At 45.6% G+C, this 17446-nt stretch overlaps 1 protein-coding gene across 4 annotated transcripts in view; it reads right to left on the bottom strand.

The window, feature by feature from the left end:
* FLVCR2 (FLVCR choline and putative heme transporter 2) overlaps nucleotides 1-17446 on the bottom strand; it is a 34850-nt gene that overhangs the window by 9274 nt on the left and 8130 nt on the right. For all 4 annotated transcript variants that reach the window (XR_005701364.2, XR_005701365.2, XM_040067645.2 and 1 more), the window contains exons 2-6: nucleotides 14163-14304; nucleotides 12820-12960; nucleotides 7685-7752; nucleotides 6839-6942; nucleotides 68-178 (exon numbers count right to left, since the gene is read on the bottom strand). Coding sequence is in view for 2 of the 4 variants with exons in the window: in XM_040067645.2 (XP_039923579.1) it covers nucleotides 68-178; nucleotides 6839-6942; nucleotides 7685-7752; nucleotides 12820-12960; nucleotides 14163-14304 (566 nt within the window). In the remaining 2 variants the exon portion in view is untranslated. The remainder of the gene's footprint in view (nucleotides 1-67; nucleotides 179-6838; nucleotides 6943-7684; nucleotides 7753-12819; nucleotides 12961-14162; nucleotides 14305-17446) is intronic.

Below are 17446 nucleotides of genomic sequence, written 5' to 3' on the forward strand. Positions count from 1 at the left end.
GTTCTGCCTCCCTGCTCATCCACTAGCAGTTCACATGCTGAGGAAAGCAGCCTGAGCATGAACTTACCCCAGCAACCCAGCAGTCACAAAGACCACCCAGAGGTGGCCTAGGCTCAGAGTGAAGGTATAGACTATCATTCCCACCAGAGACATGACATAGACAACTAGCGTTGTTTGCCTGCAAGAAAAAGCAATCAGGGTTTTATTTAATCCAGCCCTCCTTTTTGCCCACAGACCTTAGTACAGCTCATAGCACATGTGTAAAAAAAAAAAAATTAAAAAACACATTTAAAAGTTGCTCAATCTGCTGGCACCCGTATCCAGACAGAGGAACTGGACTGACAGAGAGCATGGAAGAGCCTGCATAGAAAGCATCACAGCAGAAGAAGAAAGATCCTACCACAGGTTGGCAGGTGCCTGGCCATACACAGGTACATGCCACTTGAGGGGAAGAACAAGTGCCAGTCAAAGAGATCATTAATCTTTCTTGGGCATCCTCCATACTATAGTGAGTTGAATATGCCTACTTATAAGCAGGAGCCAAGGAGATCAAGCACTCTCAAGCAGGAATGTAAAGGAAAGAGGTGTCAACACTGCTAGAGTCTTAAGGGCCTGTATTTTTCAATGCTGCCTGACACAGCTTTCATTGCTGCTCCTTTCTGTTGTTTAAACTACCTGCTGTATTTGGAGATGCGACATGCAAGCCAAGTTGCCCTCACAGCCTCACCCTCAAGCCATGTGAGCATTTAGCAGGGACAGTGTTAGTTCCACAGCCCACAGCAGCTGAGCCACCAGCTCTTGTCTCTGTGCAGAGAAGACAAAGACACCCTGTGCTCAGGAAGTATGCCAGTCTGGTCCTTGAGTGGCCTGGCTGCAGGTCTGGCTGTTCCCAGGATCATCAGTGGACTCAGTACTGCAAGACACAGGCAGCAGCCCAGACCAGCTTTTACTGCAACATTTAGCAATTGTCATCCTTGACTACACACCAAGAAAAGCCTTCCCACACTAAAAAAACCCAAGGCTCTTTCTAGTACAAGAAGCAGTAGTAGATCTTCACAGTACACATAGTTTTGAGCAGGGAAAGGAGGGAAAGGTAAATACTTTAGCTGACTGAAATTCCACCAGGATTTTGAAAGCAGAACAGTTACCAGAGTTGATAAAACCTCTTGATCATTACCTTTTAGGAAGAAGTTACATGTATTACCACAAGCTACTTGTGTACTTTCTCCCAAATTGAAGTCTTAATCCATTAAAGAATGTGTTTAATATAAGTTCCTAGAATTCTACTGAAGAAACTAAATCTCAAACTATTTTCACTTTTCCTCTTTAATGCAAATGATCACTGTCAAAAATCCAACCCAAGTAGGCAGTAAGTATTACAATGTGTAAGAAAATGTTTCCAGTACACTGAATTACTACAGATAAATCCAGACTGTTCCAGTTAAGGTTCTGTCCTCCCTCACTGCTGCAATGACTGCAATCAGTGGGGCTCATACCCATATGTCAATTCTTATCCAAATATAGGCCTGAAAAGTTAATTTCAGGCTTCAGCTATTGATCCCTACTAACAAGGTTCACCAGGCTCATTTAATATATTGAAAGGCTAAACAACATGCTATGGAGAGTAATTTTGTTATGTTTCAAAGGAGTATTAAATCCCTTAACCTCTACTGCTGTATCATTTGTAGAGTATGTTCTTTCAAAAGTTTTCACTGAGAGAAAAATTCATCTGTGAAGGATGGGATAATGGGACTGCTTACTTCTGTTATAATTCATTGCAGAGAGCTGCTACATGGTTGGCACAGAGCCTGCAGGATGCAGAAGAAGAGCTAAAAGACTGACTGAACAGAGAGCAGTCCCAGAGAGTGAAAGAGATGCAAGTAAAAGCCTTTTTCTGTTCAATACAGGTTCCTCGGGTATGTCCCGTGAGTTCTTATGCCTCCCGTGCCTTGACAAGCAGCCATGGAGGATAGAGATAATTAGGAAAGGAGCTCAAAGCTAGAATTACAGCTCTGTACTTGGGCTACATGAACCAAGTTTGGACTGGACGCTCCTTCCATAAACAGAAGTCTCCAAACTACATGGCAGTCAGTACTAAAATACTGTGCAGGCCTTCAAGAGGTGCCAGCAGCCCTTGGAAGTTTAGTCACTGCCAGCAGGGACACTCAGCCCATGGAGAGTTTTATAATTCTTTCTCACCACAGCCAGTTTTGGGCTCAGTGCAGAGGTCACAGGACAGTCACACAAAAGCTCACTCAGTTTTCTTGGCTTATGGTTCAAGTATCCCAAATGATTTATATCTTATCTTATTCAGTGTCCCGGCAGTTGCCAAGTGTTGCACTTCACCCCTCATCTCCAAGCAAAGGTGAAGAATGAGATAGTGACCAGATGTGGTCAAGACTTTGTTTCACATTGATACTATGTCATTAATCAAGCTGCAAGAGAGGAGTTGCCAGACCATGCTGTGCCCCACTGAGAACCAGAGCAGGCAGACTCATAGCTGCAGGCAAACTCTCGAAGGTGTTCTTCGCTGAAATTGAAGAACTATGCAGAGGACAAAAATCACAAAACTGATCCTGCCATGGGTACCTCATCCAGCAAGTTTTCCTCACTGACCTCCCTGAATCATTAGGCTGCAAAAAGACAAAATTAATCAACAGACCTTTGTGAAAGAGCAAGACCACAGGCCTGAGTCTTGTGGGAATCCCAGACCGTGAAGCACCATGAAGCCATGAGCTGCTGCCTGTCACCATAGCCCCTCACAGGATCTGAACAGACAGCAGTGAATGCAAATTTTGCTGCAGGAAAAAGCATTCAGCACACAAGCAGACTTCTCCTAAACCAGATTTCAGCAAAATCCTCCTCCCCTGAGCATACCACTAATGACAAGAAAAGGAGATTTAGTGCTCAGCAGTCCAAGAAAGATTCAAAATTTCAAAGAGGGTTCACTGAGATACTGGTAGACACTGGTGCACAGGGAAAAACACCCTGGGGAAAGACACAGAGACAGAGTGTTCCCAGGAAGTGGCCTTTGACACCCTGTTCAGCAGAGGACACGAATGCTCTGTGGCCCTAGGGGCACCGGGGCATGGAAAAATGCCCAGTTTTAGCTTAATAAACCTCTTATCATAGCCATAAATCTCATGGGAGTGAGAAAAGCACGAAGGAGGAGATGCAGATTCACAGAGCACATCAGCACTGCATTCTGGTGTTTTTAGCAACCTACTCCCATGACGGCTCTACAGGGACTGACAATTTTCATTGTGTGGAACAGGGACTGTCTGCTTAACAGGCTGATTAGTGCAGAGCATGCAGGCTGGAAGTTAGACATCCTGCCACATTACCTTAGAAAAACTGAGGTTAACGCAACCCTGTGCTCTGGGGTGTCGAAAGGAAGCCCGCTGCAGCCATGTGGAAGCATTGCTACAAAGGCACCATTGCCAAGTCACTGTGGCAGAGCCAGAGGGAGATCTGTGAAGGACATGGCGTGCTTGTCACTCAGATGAACCTAACAAGCCCTGACATTCATCTGCCCTCCCAGTCACATTCCCAAGCCCTCTGAAGAGAGCTCACACAAGGGACTGTGAGAAAAGAGAGACCTTGAGGAAAAAAGCCAGACAGGGCCAGCACCAGCAGAGAGCAGGGCTGAAATGAAGAACACACCTGCTGTTCAGTCAGCTCCAGAAGAAGCCTCAGAGTAAGGAATGGGTATGGCCCAGCCCAGCTTTGTCTCACAAGGTCACTTGGATGAGGAAAGCAAAAGTGACAGGACAAGACTCAGAGGGGATTGCAGCTGCAAAAACACTGGAGTTGAGCAACATCTGAGGCAACAAATGATCAAGCTGAGAGCAGGAGGTGAAATGAGGGGCACAGCCACATACAACAGTTTTAGCTGCTCACAGGGATGTTGTGTGCAGCTCCAGCATGCTCTGCTGTACGGATGAGGATGACAGATGGCCTCCACAGCCTTTGCCATGAGGACAGCACATTCCAGGCTGCACAAAAGTCTGAACAAAGGCCTTGTTCCTATGCTCCCAGAAGATCTCATAGCTGAAGACACGGAGGTGTCAGATGCTGGAGAAAGGGATGAATTGGAGGAGACTGCTTTGGTTTTCACCGTGCCCTTATCTTTTGGCATTCAGTTTTACGCCACTTTCTTCCTGTATGAAGGTCAGAAGAAAGGACAGTCTTGGTAAATTATTTATATAAGACAAATGGCAGGACAGGGTGAAGACACGTCCAGTACACAAGGACTAACGTTGTGTAAAAAGGGCTACAATAGGAAGGCCCAAATTGCAGGTCAGACTAGGCTGAGAGTGCACTCACCTTTCAGTGGAAGAGGCCCAAGTGCCCCATCCTCCACTATCTTTTCTCCTTCCCCCAAATTTTTGTACTTTGCATCTGTACAGACCTAAAACAGCACTTGGGGTCCTCTGCCTAGTCAATGGAGAGAGAGATGGATATTTCTGACATCTTGCCTTATAAAGATACAGTGATGGAACCGGAGAGTGCTGGCTGCGACCAGCTTGACCTGAGGCCATGCAAACACTGCACTTAAAAGAAAAGCACAGACAAAGAAAAATTACTCATTCAGTCCCCAAACACCTCCTTCTGAGCCAGACTACCCTACAAATACTAATACACCCAGCAGTCTCCAGGTGTCACAACCTCATCCGTCCTCCGAGCCAGGAACTCGATGTCAAAACTTTAAGGGTCTTCTGAGTCTATGATTCAAAGAGATGGGCTGTTCACAACAAGCCATACCACCAAAGACAACCCCAGTTCTTGCACTGCTCTCTTGTCACTACATAACTCATGTATTTATTTGAATGGACCAAAACTGCACCTGCTATTCCAAAAACAAAAACAGTGCAGGGGCTGCTGCAGGGACTTGCCTGCCAAATAAAAGCAAGAGTGCAAGGCCATTTGGTGCCCAAGCATGACAGATAGGGAAAGCCTGACTTAGCACAGCCTCACCCTTTCAAGGAACTGCTGATGGTACAGTAAAAATCAAACATGCATGTAGAGCTCTGCAATTCCTTCTGTTATTAACCTTCCCCTGCTCTCCTCAATCACAGCTGGATCCCATTCATTTGCTTCCCTCTCTCTCCAAGCTGACTAAAAAAAAGACTTGATATCTTTCCTTCCTGATTTTCATGTGCTTACCATTTTATTCTTGATACTATCTCAGCAACAGAGGGAAGGGGGAGGGTACCCACCTAGAACATCTGGCATCTTGACAGCTTTTTTAAATAGACTTTTAAATGGGGCTAAATAAAGACTATGTAGCACTCAGAAAAAAAAAAAGTGCTAGTTTCACAGAAATCCATTTTGTAGGCTGTAATGAAGAACAAATTCTTAGCAGGGTTTCTCCTCACCTAAGGCTGAAACTATCTCCCAATAGTCCCTGGGGTCTGTGGGATAAGCTCCATGGATAACACAGTCGTATTTTTCTGCACTGTTAGCCAGCTCTGCCTACCTATGTGATCCCTCCAAGGAAGGAGGATACAAATACAGGATTTGTGCTTTTTCTCTCTCTCCCATTCTACTGAATTTCAAGCTGCAGCTGTGCACAGTGAGTCACAAAGCTCTTCAAAGCTTCATGCTGCAACCTAACCTCACTTATGGAGAACCAGGAAGATCATCCAGTCCAGCAGTGCCAGCTGAGGTTACCTTACCACTAGCCCTGGGCTGGAAGGAGACAAGTCATATTGCATAGTTAGCAGTGCAGTTCCAACAGTTGTATTTCTATTTCCCAGGACTCCCATATGAGAACTACTCAGTGCTACACAACTACCTAGACACAGCAACAACCTGCCAGTCCCAGGACTCCTTGCCTACTGTTCTTTCTTATTAGAAAAGCAAATTTTCTATTTCTGATCCTTGTACTTTACAGGGAGCTAAGGCCAGAGGCCACTTCAAAAGTTGTAAGCTCACAGCTAGCCAGATTAGTCTAAGCTGTCTACAATGAGAATGTGCATTTCTGGCCCAAGATATGAGGTAGGATAATGGCAGTAGGACTCTCCCAGATGAAAAACTGCTGCAAGGAATAAAACTCTGAAATTGCTTTCAAGTCATCACTAGCACATTACCAGTAAATCTCCCTCTCACCCAACCTGCTCAGCCAACAGGTTATAGCACAGTTCTCAAAGCCAGCAGAGAAACCAAAAAGGTGGTTGGAGCCCAGTATAAGACACAAGAGTCTCTGTATCCCCTGGGATATCCTACAGATATAGTTTCAGTGAGACACAAATTCCTGAGGACCGGGAACTGTAGGACAAGCAAAGACTCTTAACTGTCCCTTTGCAGCTGGCAAGTTATGCTGGCCAGATCTGCCTTCCCAACTCCCTGGGCAACAAACACAGAAATCATCTAGCCGTAACCCCAATAACCCTTATTCCTGCCCTAAATACAGCAACACGCCATCAACACAATGCCTCTGGGCACTGGATTCAATGTGCCTTTCATTAAGCTGGACAAAAATTCACAGAGGCTGGTTTGTAAGGGCTGAGAAATGGTCTGGTACAGTCTTGATTCTGCTTGTGCCAAGAACTCTCTCATCCCTGACGAAGCAGTTACTGGGCCATCTCATCTTCTCTGTAAGCCTCCCTAGAGACCACTAACACCAGATCTTGTATGGGCCCAGTTACTGGCTAATGCACAGCTCTAAACTTCACTTTAGACTAACTGGGTTTTGAAGAACCCTATTTTTTCCCTCCAAATCCTCCCAATGAATTCAGTCTCTGGACTGCCAACTTGAAACTGCACAGGGTTGCTCCTTGCACAGTATGGAGGACGAGCACAGTCACGAGGGCACAGAGGCAAACAAGGGACTTACTTGTAGGTTTTGGTTTTGTCCAACCAGATGCCGGAGATCAGAGCCCCAGCCATCCCCGACAGTACAATGGTGAGTCCAATCCTGCCAGCATTCACCTCCTCCCCCTGTGGTGAGACACATACACACTCACACAAATGCAGGAGCTAACCCATATCCAATAAAAAGCAAAGTGCAGAAAACCCAGAGAGGAAGAGACACCAAAGTAAGTCTTCATACATGTTTTCTGCTGGTAACACGCTAACCAGAATTAGCCTTTGTAGTAACATTTTTAGGCCCACTTTCTGGTCCATGAAAAAAAAGTGGTCTGGCAATTGTGTCTGAGCCAGCCCTGAGAAAAAGGTGTGCACTGGCCAGTGTGAGCAGATACTCTCAGAGGAGTTAGCATAAACTCTCTGAAGCTCACTCATAATCAGGATTTGGACCAGACTGACTAGGAAATATTGGGACTCACTACAGGGCAGCACAGAAAGGAGCTCTGTGGCATGCAGCACTAGCAGTAAGGTGTACAATAGCTCAGGTACTGAGGGCACCCCACCCTTCTGCCACCAGAGCATGAGCATGGGCAGCCTACTGGGACAGATGTCCCAGTAGAAATCACTGTCTGAAACAAGGAGAGGAAATTGCTGGAAGATTTTCTAAGAAGGAAAATGTTTTCATTTAAGGTGCAAAGGAGCTGTCTTTTCTAGAGCTCGCCAGCTTTTGCATGGGGGGGTGTAAAGGAAAAAAGGAATAGCCAACCTGTGCTAGAGCCAGCCAGGATTGCTGTGACGCTGCCTTTCTCACAGAGTCTCCTTTGGCAGCCAGCAGCAAGCATCAGAGAGGGCCATGAGGGTTGGATGCACTTACTGGGTAGTGAAGGATCACCATGCGGTTCAGCAGAGTGGACAAGGCGTAGAAACAACCTACATTCAGACCTGAGAAGGGGATAAAAATGCAGCACATTCAGAGCCTGCTACTCTCCTGCTGGGTTGTGAAAGGGTGGAAATGCAGAGAGAGAAATCTTTGGGACCATAAGTCCAGAACAAGGCTGCAGAGTCTCAGGAGAGTGAGCCAGACTAGCTAGACACAGGTTACTGAAAGAAATGCAAACCAACATGCAGGCCTCAGCATGCAGGAGGAAGAACCCTGCACTTTCAGGATGGTTCTTACCTAAGCAGCTAGAGGAAGGGCTGTGCACATTTCTGGTACTGAAAGGTCTTGCAACTCCTTCACAGAGTCTCAACCCTCTCTCACAGCCAGATCCATCTTTAGCACTGCAGTTTTCTCCTTTGCCCCCAGCCAAGTCAGAATACTAGAAAAGCATCTGCCTCAGCATCACACCTTGAACAAGGACCTGAGATTCAATTAACAAGTGTCATTGACCTATGTGTTTTCCTCCCAGAGAAGAGCCTGTCAGCATTCTCCCTGCTGACAGCCAGTAAACAACATTCTCTCCAAGCCAAGAAATGCCAGGAGACAAGTAGGAGCAGAGCTGATTGGTGAAGCTCATACAGCACTACCTTTGGGCACCTGGGGTGTCTGTCTGCATGGGAAAAGTCTTGCATTTTAAAGGATATCACTAGGCCCGGAAAAAAACAACAAACAACAACAACAACAACAACACAAAACAAAACAAACAAAAAAAACCACAAAAACAAACAAACAAACAAAAAAAACACAACCAAAAACAACCAAAAAACACCCCCCAACACACACACACACACAAAAAAAAAAAAAAAAAAAAAAAAACAACCACACCACCAAAACGTGAGAGTAATTGTATTTCTGAAAGAGAACTTACATTAACTGTTACAAGGATCAACCACCTGGTGAAGGTTTCTCAGTATCACCCAAGGCGAGAATGAAACTTTTGGGCAGATACTGGTCAGGCCCTATTCAGACACTGCTCCATCTCACATGCATTTCTTGTTGGTTAAATGCCTTCTCAAAAGGGCAGAAAACCCAACAGCTTTGTTCAGCAGGCAAGAACGTGCACATGTGCACTAGACCAGCAGTGTTGCAACGGCTACACTCTCACCTTGGGTGATACTGAGAAACCTTCCCCAGGTGGATGAGGTCTGTAACAGTCAGCATAACTTTCTTCTCAGAAAGTCATTTACATTTGCAGTTGGTTTCTCTTCAAGGCTTCAGTGATTCTGATGGGTGGAGGGAAAGGGACAGATTTCACCACTGCAGCTCACACATCTATGTGCTCCAAAAGGAGCCATGGGTTTAAAAACAGATTTTCAGGCACAGATGCCTGACATCCTGACAAAATACATGTCAAGTTCCCCCTTCCTACTTTTCCTCTCTAAGCCTCAGCTAAAAGCAGAAACTAACAACACAGGATACAGAAGTGCAGTCTAGCAGGCAGAGCTTTAACAGAGGGAATAAAGCCCTGAACTCTCCTAACCCTGAAATTCCCTAGCTCCCCTTAAGTACTCAGCAATCCTGCACCTAGCCCAGTCTTCCACTGAGCACTGGATACCTGTTGCAATACCCAGCACTACGAGGGGCCACAAGATTGGCTGCTGGAGGGTGCATCGCACTTCCTTCACACACCATGTCTGACAACATTACAGTTTACAGTGAGGGTGCTGAGGCACTGGAACGGGTTACCCAAAGGTGTAGATGAAAGTGCTTAAGGCCAGGCTGGGCTGGGCTCTGAGTGACCAGGTCTAGGGGGAAGTGTCCCTGTACATGGCACAGAGGTTAGAACTAGATGATCTTTAAGAGCCCTTCTAGCCCAAACCATTCTATGATTAAGCAAAGTTCACTCTGCAGTTGTATGGCACAGACAACAGATGAAGATGCACGTGATCCCAAATATTGCTTGTGACACGGCTTCCCAGTTCAAAATCATGTGTCAGAAGGTTAAAGGAGAGGCTGGTAAGTTGAGTGACATGCCTGTTAGGCAGGAGAATCTGCCTAATCCTTACCAAGACTTAATCAGGAAGGCTGGAAACTCCAGCAGGGCCAGCAGCCAAGGATGGGGGAGAATAACTGCAGATCTCACAGCAAGGAGGCGCCCTCCAGCCTCGAAAGCTGTCTCTTTGCAACACTTGGCTATGGGAAAACAGCTGACACACCCTAAATCGGCTTCATCCTGTCTCCACTTGTGGAGCACCCCACTCACTAGGTGACACCAGAAGCAGCGCAAGGACACGGGGAGTATGGCAGATCAGCACAGTCCTTCTGCTTCTTCACTTCAAAGCTGGGTATAAACATTAACCACTAATTTGTGTACCTCTATTTCTCATCCAGCCAAGAGGACAGCAGCGTTGTGAAGACAGTCAGATGCTGCTTCGGTACCTAATGCTGTCAGTAAACCAGCATTAAAGCAGCTCTGTGATCCATGCGTTTTCCAAGACAGAAAAGGGCCCCTGCTCCCAAGCTGGACAGAAAGTAAGAGCTGGCAGCAACACTTGGCACCAGAGACAGGCGAAACATTCTAAGAATCAAGACAATGTGTCAAATTTGCATATGTGAGGGTTGAGAAAAGCTGTGGGCACTTCATATGTCACAGTTGCTCAGTGAAGCTTCTCTGAGAATTACAGCTGTTTGAACATCCATAGAACAGTTAATGGTTGTTTCCAATGGGAAAATGGCCATTTGCCCACCCAGATGAGGGAAACCAGAACTAGTAGCTGGGAGCAGGACATCGGAAGGTCCAGCACTACCTGATTCTTTAGCTAGTTACTATGGTTTGTAAGGTAGAATAACGTTTTTGATACCTCAGTGTCTCCTCTATTTTAGAGAGGCCAGGATGGGGAAGTTTATTGCCTACAGCTCCAGAAGGAGCCCTTACAAAGTCTCAGACTAGAACCCAGGTCTCCCACAGGTAGGCAGCCTATTACCTACCTGTCAGACTCTTGGTCTCTCTCTTGCTCACCCTTGTAATCCTTACACAGTTCTCACTACCCTGCCTCCTCCTCGCTGCCCCATCACCATTCCAAATGCTGATTCTTTAAGACTGTCTCATGACACCCATTCTACCAGCCTTTCCCAGAATTTCCCACTCTATTCCTGCCTATTGCCTCCCACTAGCAATGTGTTCTCCAGTGCAAAGCCCAACCCCATAGACTTGGAATTCCTTAATGTCCATTCCATGTTATGCCTCAGTTTTATAGAAGCAATGTCAGCAGCCTTGGGGAAATGGTTCTCTGAGGGCTCTCCTGAAAAACAGCTCACTAGCACTAACAAAGCAGCAGTGACACCACTGTTTCCAGCACTGCAAATCTTGCCACAAGAAAGGAATCATTGCCTGCTGGTAATACCAAGACCTTAGAGGTCTGCAGACCTGTTCTGACCTGGCATTGCAGAAGGATCCTCATTCTTTCTACAGCCATGAGAGATGAACAAGCAGCAGCTTTGCCCCTCTCTCCCCTGACACATGCTATGATAACACAAAAGCTAACAAACAGGCTGTGGATATCTTTGTGTTAGGTAGGCAGAATGACTCAGTTGCACTCATGTGGCTGCAGATGTCTTAAATCCTGGCCAACGTAACTTTTGACTTGAGTAGGAGAAACTGTCACCATTTTAAACCCAGACACGCTTAAAAAAAAAAAAAAAAGTTTCACAGCATAGTTCCCTCTGAGTAACAGTCACTCCTCAAGTCAAGCTGGAAACTGGCATGAGAGGAACAGAATAAATGCACAGACCAGTAGCAAGAGAAAACGAATTATGAGCCACTGAACGGATTTTCCACACTGTTTGTGACTGCCAGAAAAGAATTATCCCAGGAGGGTCAGATTCTAAACATGCTCTTTGTACTGAGAGTCCTCCTCTAAGACTTGCTTATGCCTATAAGAGCAAATGCTTTCCCCTTTCTTTTTCCTGAAGGGTAAGTGTGAACTGAGCAGATGATACAATCCAACTTTAGATACAGTCTGCCTGACAGGTTTTTCTGTCTTCAGTTTCTGAGAGGGCATTATGTATTATGGGGGGGGGGGAAAAAAAAAAATCAAACCCAGCAGCTGCAATGCAAACCAGGAGAGTTTAAGAGCAATCTGAGAGTGGCATTTCTAGAAGTCTGCTGCACTGAGAAGGAAGGGAGCAAAGACTTCAACAACTCCAAAGACCATTAGCACCCTCGGCAAGTACAAGGCCACCATCTAACTCTCGCCAACCTGCCTACTCATCCACAAGGTCTTTCAGATACAATTGCTGGCAGAACATGCAGAACTTTCAGCAGTATTTTAACTGTCCCCCTGAGAAGTTTCCATATCAAGCTGGTAAGGAAGAGTGAGGACAAAACTACCCACAGACTAGCTGATTACATATACCCTATTATGCAGCCAGGCACAGACCACAATGGCCTTTCTGCTAGTAAGAAAAACACTTTTCCATATGCCAATTCAGCATCAGGGAATATATTCAACACATCACACTGCCCTCAAACAAACAGACCAAGACTGCTGATGAGAAGGAAGCAGCAAATTCAGCATGCAAGGACAGATGGCATAAGATGTTCTCTAGCTCTTCTTTCCAATTGCTTCACAGGGACTGCCTAGGAAGCTGACAAAGTCTGCTTCAAAGTCTGACATCTGCATACTCCACCTGACCTCTACAGAGATGCTTGGCAGTCATTCATATCCTTGCCTTCGGAAATGACTTTCACTCAGTTCTGCGACTTGCACTCAGACACTTCTATGTATTTCTTATGTAAGCACTTAGATCGTGATGCAATTAACTAAATTACTGGAAAAAAAGAACAGATTAGGAAATCCCCTGAAAAGCAAACAGTCAAAGACTGGGAGAACAGTTGTAGGGGCATATCATCCTCTCTGTGTTTGCCTTCCTCTCGTTCTTCCCCGCTGCATTTGCTGGTAACAACTGCTGAAGAGAACTGAGCTATAAAGATTCCTGGTCTGTAGCAGCACAGGGGGGGCTATCTTTATGTTCCCCTAAAATAACTCAAGCCAGTTACTGCCCCAGCAGAGCACAGAGAGGGAGGGAGAAGCCACGATAACTGCATAAGAAAAAAGGCCAGACCTTACCATAAGTGACCATAAGCAGCAAAAAGTTAGCATTGCGGAGCAGACGGAGGATTGATTGCACGTAGGAATACTCTGCAGTCGGTCTTGACTGGATCGAAGCCTGAGCTCGGCTTGGAGGGTTCGGGGGCTTCTCCTTGAAGACTGAAACCAGACACAAAGTACATCTGTTTGTAATGGTGCAGTTGAGGGGCCTGAGCACACACTGGGCCATTTGAGGGACAGCAGAGGAGCTGGTAGAACTAAGTGTATAAAACACACCATCTTCCTTAAGCTTTGATCTCCATGCACGCGCTTATCCAGGAACAGGAAAGAACAGCTGTCTTCCAACAGTAACTCCTGCCACCTTCCCAAGGAAACAACTTGCCTTCAATTAGTTTTTTGTGTAGGCAGTGTCCAGCAGCACCGAAAGAGTTCTCAGGATTATTAATGCTTTTGTCTCTAGAAGGATGACCAGCAAGGTGCAAAAGTGTTATGTGGATTTACAAATGGAAGTGGAACTAGACACGTCAGTTGACAAAGGTGGCCTAGTGCTCTGCAGTGGCTAGTGCCCAGGGAACAATAACCTTTGCCAGGTTTTATTTCAGGCCAAGCCATCTGCTGCCCCTTACTAGCATTAAAGTAGCATCCAGAAATCCCAGTCACAGGCAATACTGCTGTGCCAGGTGCTAGACAGGCATTTTTGTACCTTGTCTATTCCATGCCCCACATTATTTGAAGGCTACATCTGACTCAGCCACCAGCAACATGAATAAACTGGTAAAAGGAACCTATCAAATAAATTGCATAGTATTCAGCAACCAAACTCAGCTTGCCAGTGAGCATGCCAATCTTTCATACTAAAGATCTGGCTTCGACTCCATGTGTTAAGAGGGGGAATTTCACCTCTTGTGTCCTGCTACTGTCCTCCATGCTTTATTCTCTCCACTCATAACTGGGAACAGCTTGTTCATGTGATGCCATATAATCTGCCTCTTTCTACGCTTAAAGTGTAGTCAGGTCCCAGATGTAACCCAAGGCCCAGCACCCTGTTTGCAGGGAAGATGACTGAAGCCTGCAAAAGATATCTTTTGGTTTTTAAAGGACTTACTCATGCCTGGAATTTATTATGCAGGCAATGGACAAAACTAACAATTTGGCAGGCTTGCTGACAACCTCCCTTCTACATGTGCTGTTCATCAAGGGTTTGAAGCAGCAAGATATAGTATTGCATGACCCTGTCAGGTGCATGGTCCGACACATCCCCAGATGGCCCACCCAGCCCACTTCCTGGCACACAGGCCCCCGTCACACATCGGCTGATCTCAGTCCCATCTGGCTCCATGTTCACGGTCCCACCTCCTTACCTATGATGACCAGGATGAACAGGGCTGATGCCACACCTGCAGTCATGAAGAACATGATGCTGATGTGGTAGGCCAGCTTCTCCACATCCTCCACATTAGGGATCAGAACTGGAGGGACCAGAAAGCCTGCAGCAATGCCAAGCTGAGGAGAGAGAGGGGATAAACAGAGGCATGGCATGAAACCACAACAGTGCCACTACCCTACAGCTCAGTACAGGCTCAACTGAGCCTAATCCAGTTTTGCAACCAAGATGAAAATCTTCACCGCCTAAAAATTAAGATATAAAAGTCAGATACCCATTGCAATTAGGCCATAAGAGAGGTCTCCCCATTGCATTTACAACTGTCAGGATATTCAAGGCAAGGTTTTACAACAGAATTGAGCAGAGTGAATATCTGGCTCCATCAAAGTGGAGGTCTGGCCTGCCCTTACCTCCCCCACAATTATATGTTCCTGTTCACACACACATCCCATTCCTCACCTTGCCCCTTCTCTAGAGCTGGCCCAATCACCTGGTAATTCAATTATGCTCATTAAAAATGGCAGAAAACAAGACCATCAAAACCAACCAATATTTGCTGGGTTAATGAGTTGAACCAATTTATTTTCCAACCACATGAATTCAAGGGCCGAGGCACCTGACCACTCACATAATTGAGATATTAATCTGGCTCAGCCAACTTTGATACAGTTTCAAATGAGCAGCCTCCCAAGACAAGGCTCACCCCATGACCACCAGGAGAACACCTAGAAGAGCATCAAGGCTGAAAGCAAAGGAAGTGTTGACAGCACATTTGCTAGATGTTGAGGTTGTTTTAGTAATGGAGGTTGGCAACTGTCCCTGGATAAACTGCTCTGAACTATACAGAAAGCAAGGACTAAGGAAGACAAGTTCTGTGCAGCCCATAAACCTCATGGAAGCATGTCAGCACAGAGCAGATGACCTAAGCGCCCTGTAACCCAGGCGCGAGCTTGGGTAACTTTCCCGGGCTGTCTTCTAGCAAAACCTCCTTGTGCTTTCTGCATGCCTTCTCTTGCTCATGTCATGCTTTTTCTGACATGCCTCCATGTTTCTGAGATGCTGATAGACTCATTCTGGAAGACCGACTTACTGGCCAAGACAAAGATCTCAGAACAACTATATTTCATATATTGCCATATTTGGTAGTTAAGCTAAAAATCAGCTTGTGCCTTCCAGCCCCCGAAAACTCTCCACAAAATCCCTACTCCTCCTTCCAGCTAGTGTATTTTTGAGACAGTAAGAATGCTTAGGATTCAAACAGACCTATCTGCTACCCTCAGGCACCCTATTTAGCTTACAAACTAGTGACTTTCAACTATGCCAGGCCAAATTTCTCCTGTGTCAAACAGTGCCCTCCACTGGGACCAGGAATATTCTGGGTCAGGATCAGAAACAGATATTTACACTAAATTCATTCTTGGTGCTCAGACACTGCAGGGAGCTAGTGAGAAGGGCCACCAAGAGATCACAGATGTGCCCCACCAGTTCAAGGCACTGTCAAGAATAAGAATATAAGAATAGACTGAAGACAAACCCAAGCTGTGCCATCCCAGATAGCAAGTCAAGGACTGAAAGAGTTTAGGAGAAAACTTTAAAAACCATTAGGGAGGATAAACCTTCCTAACATCCACATGGCACAGAGAGACTCTGACACGGGACTAAACTTGCCAGAGCGCAGTTTTGTTCAGATATGGCCTATGCCCAGCCTCTCAGCACAGCGAGTCAGGCTGGCTCTCCTCCTCTGCACTGCCCACTGACTACAGGGAGCAAAACTATCACGGTTTAGAGGCTTCAAGCTCTAATCTCCATCAAATTGCATGCCTCTCCTTCCCTACACAAACCCACAGCTGCACAGAAAAGGTAATGGTGTCAAACACAGAAGCTCGCAGAGACCGCTGACAGAGGGCAGAAGCCTGCTTGTCCCTCCAGTACATTTATTTTGCTCTTCTTGCGGCCAAGTGCAGGCCTGTGCCTCTGATGTGCCTGGTCAGCCCAGGACACAGCCAGCCTGGGCTTCACTCCTATCTCCAGAGCATTTCTAAAGATTTAACCTTTGAGGAAGACACTCTCAACATTGCTCCTTTCCATTTGAGGGAAGAGTCCTACTGAGTCTCATATATCAAGTCTTCCATGTGCCCTCCACCCTTTCCCAAGTAAGGTTTACAAACACTTGACTGGAAACTGATTCTTTGTCTTACCACTGTTTCATTATTGGAAGAACTAAGCTGGATTCCTGTGCTAGGTACTTCTTGGCTTCCTTCTCTCTGCAATCACATGCTAGCCACATGAGCTGCTGAACAGCAGCAAAACAACAGGAGATGAGAGATCCACACTTTATTCTGACCTCTGATATAAGTTTCTCCAGGACCACAGCTGAGATTCAATCTTTTCCAGTCTCCCTCCAGCTGCTCCTCCCTGAAAAAGGATCTATCTGATATACCTAGCAGAGAAGGTATTGAGAGTCTGTGTTACAAATTGTTTAGTAATCTTTTACTGAGAGGTCCTACAGTCATCACTTACCCAATGGGTCACAGACTTACACAGCTTTCTTGAACTACTTATTGCCTTTTCAAAAGAATTTTCCTGAACAACTTTCCAAACCATAAATGGATGTTTTGTCCTTTCTCTTCTCCCCCAAAAGGAAGTAACTTTTATCCATTAGGAGTTCATTATACCTTTTGATAAGAACGAGGTAGCAGAACGGACAAAAAAATCTTAGCAATAGGAGCTACATTTGATATTTCAGAGCAACTCATGCTAATAATTCTGTGAAGATGAGGCCCCTTGACTCGACTAAAACTAAAGATTTCCTGAACGACACTCACAGACCCTGGATTATTCATACCATTTTTAGCAAAGAAGACAAGTTCTCAACAATATGATGACTATTACACTGCATATACTTTACCTATTACAAGGAGATTTTTAGCCTGATTCTCAGCAGATCAGTGTGAACATTACCATCAGTCCACAGAAACACTCTAACCAATTAACCAGAAAATTTAAAAGATGCCTTAGAAAGGGAAAAATAACTTTTCTCCCTTCACCATACCTCGCACATCAGGGAAAATAAAGCAATGTAAAAATAAGATTAGTTCTGCAAAAGTCCATGCTACCCTCCTTACAAACACTACCAGTCATAAAGAATCATAATGAACCCTCTTATTTAATTTGCACCTCCAGCCTTTATACCGGCAGATAGGTCTCCAATACCTATATAGATAAGCTTGTTCTCAAAATTTGGTACATCACTCAGAATCC

The sequence above is a fragment of the Hirundo rustica genome, chromosome 6 (assembly GCF_015227805.2).
Source record: "Hirundo rustica isolate bHirRus1 chromosome 6, bHirRus1.pri.v3, whole genome shotgun sequence".
Lineage (NCBI taxonomy): Eukaryota > Metazoa > Chordata > Aves > Passeriformes > Hirundinidae > Hirundo > Hirundo rustica.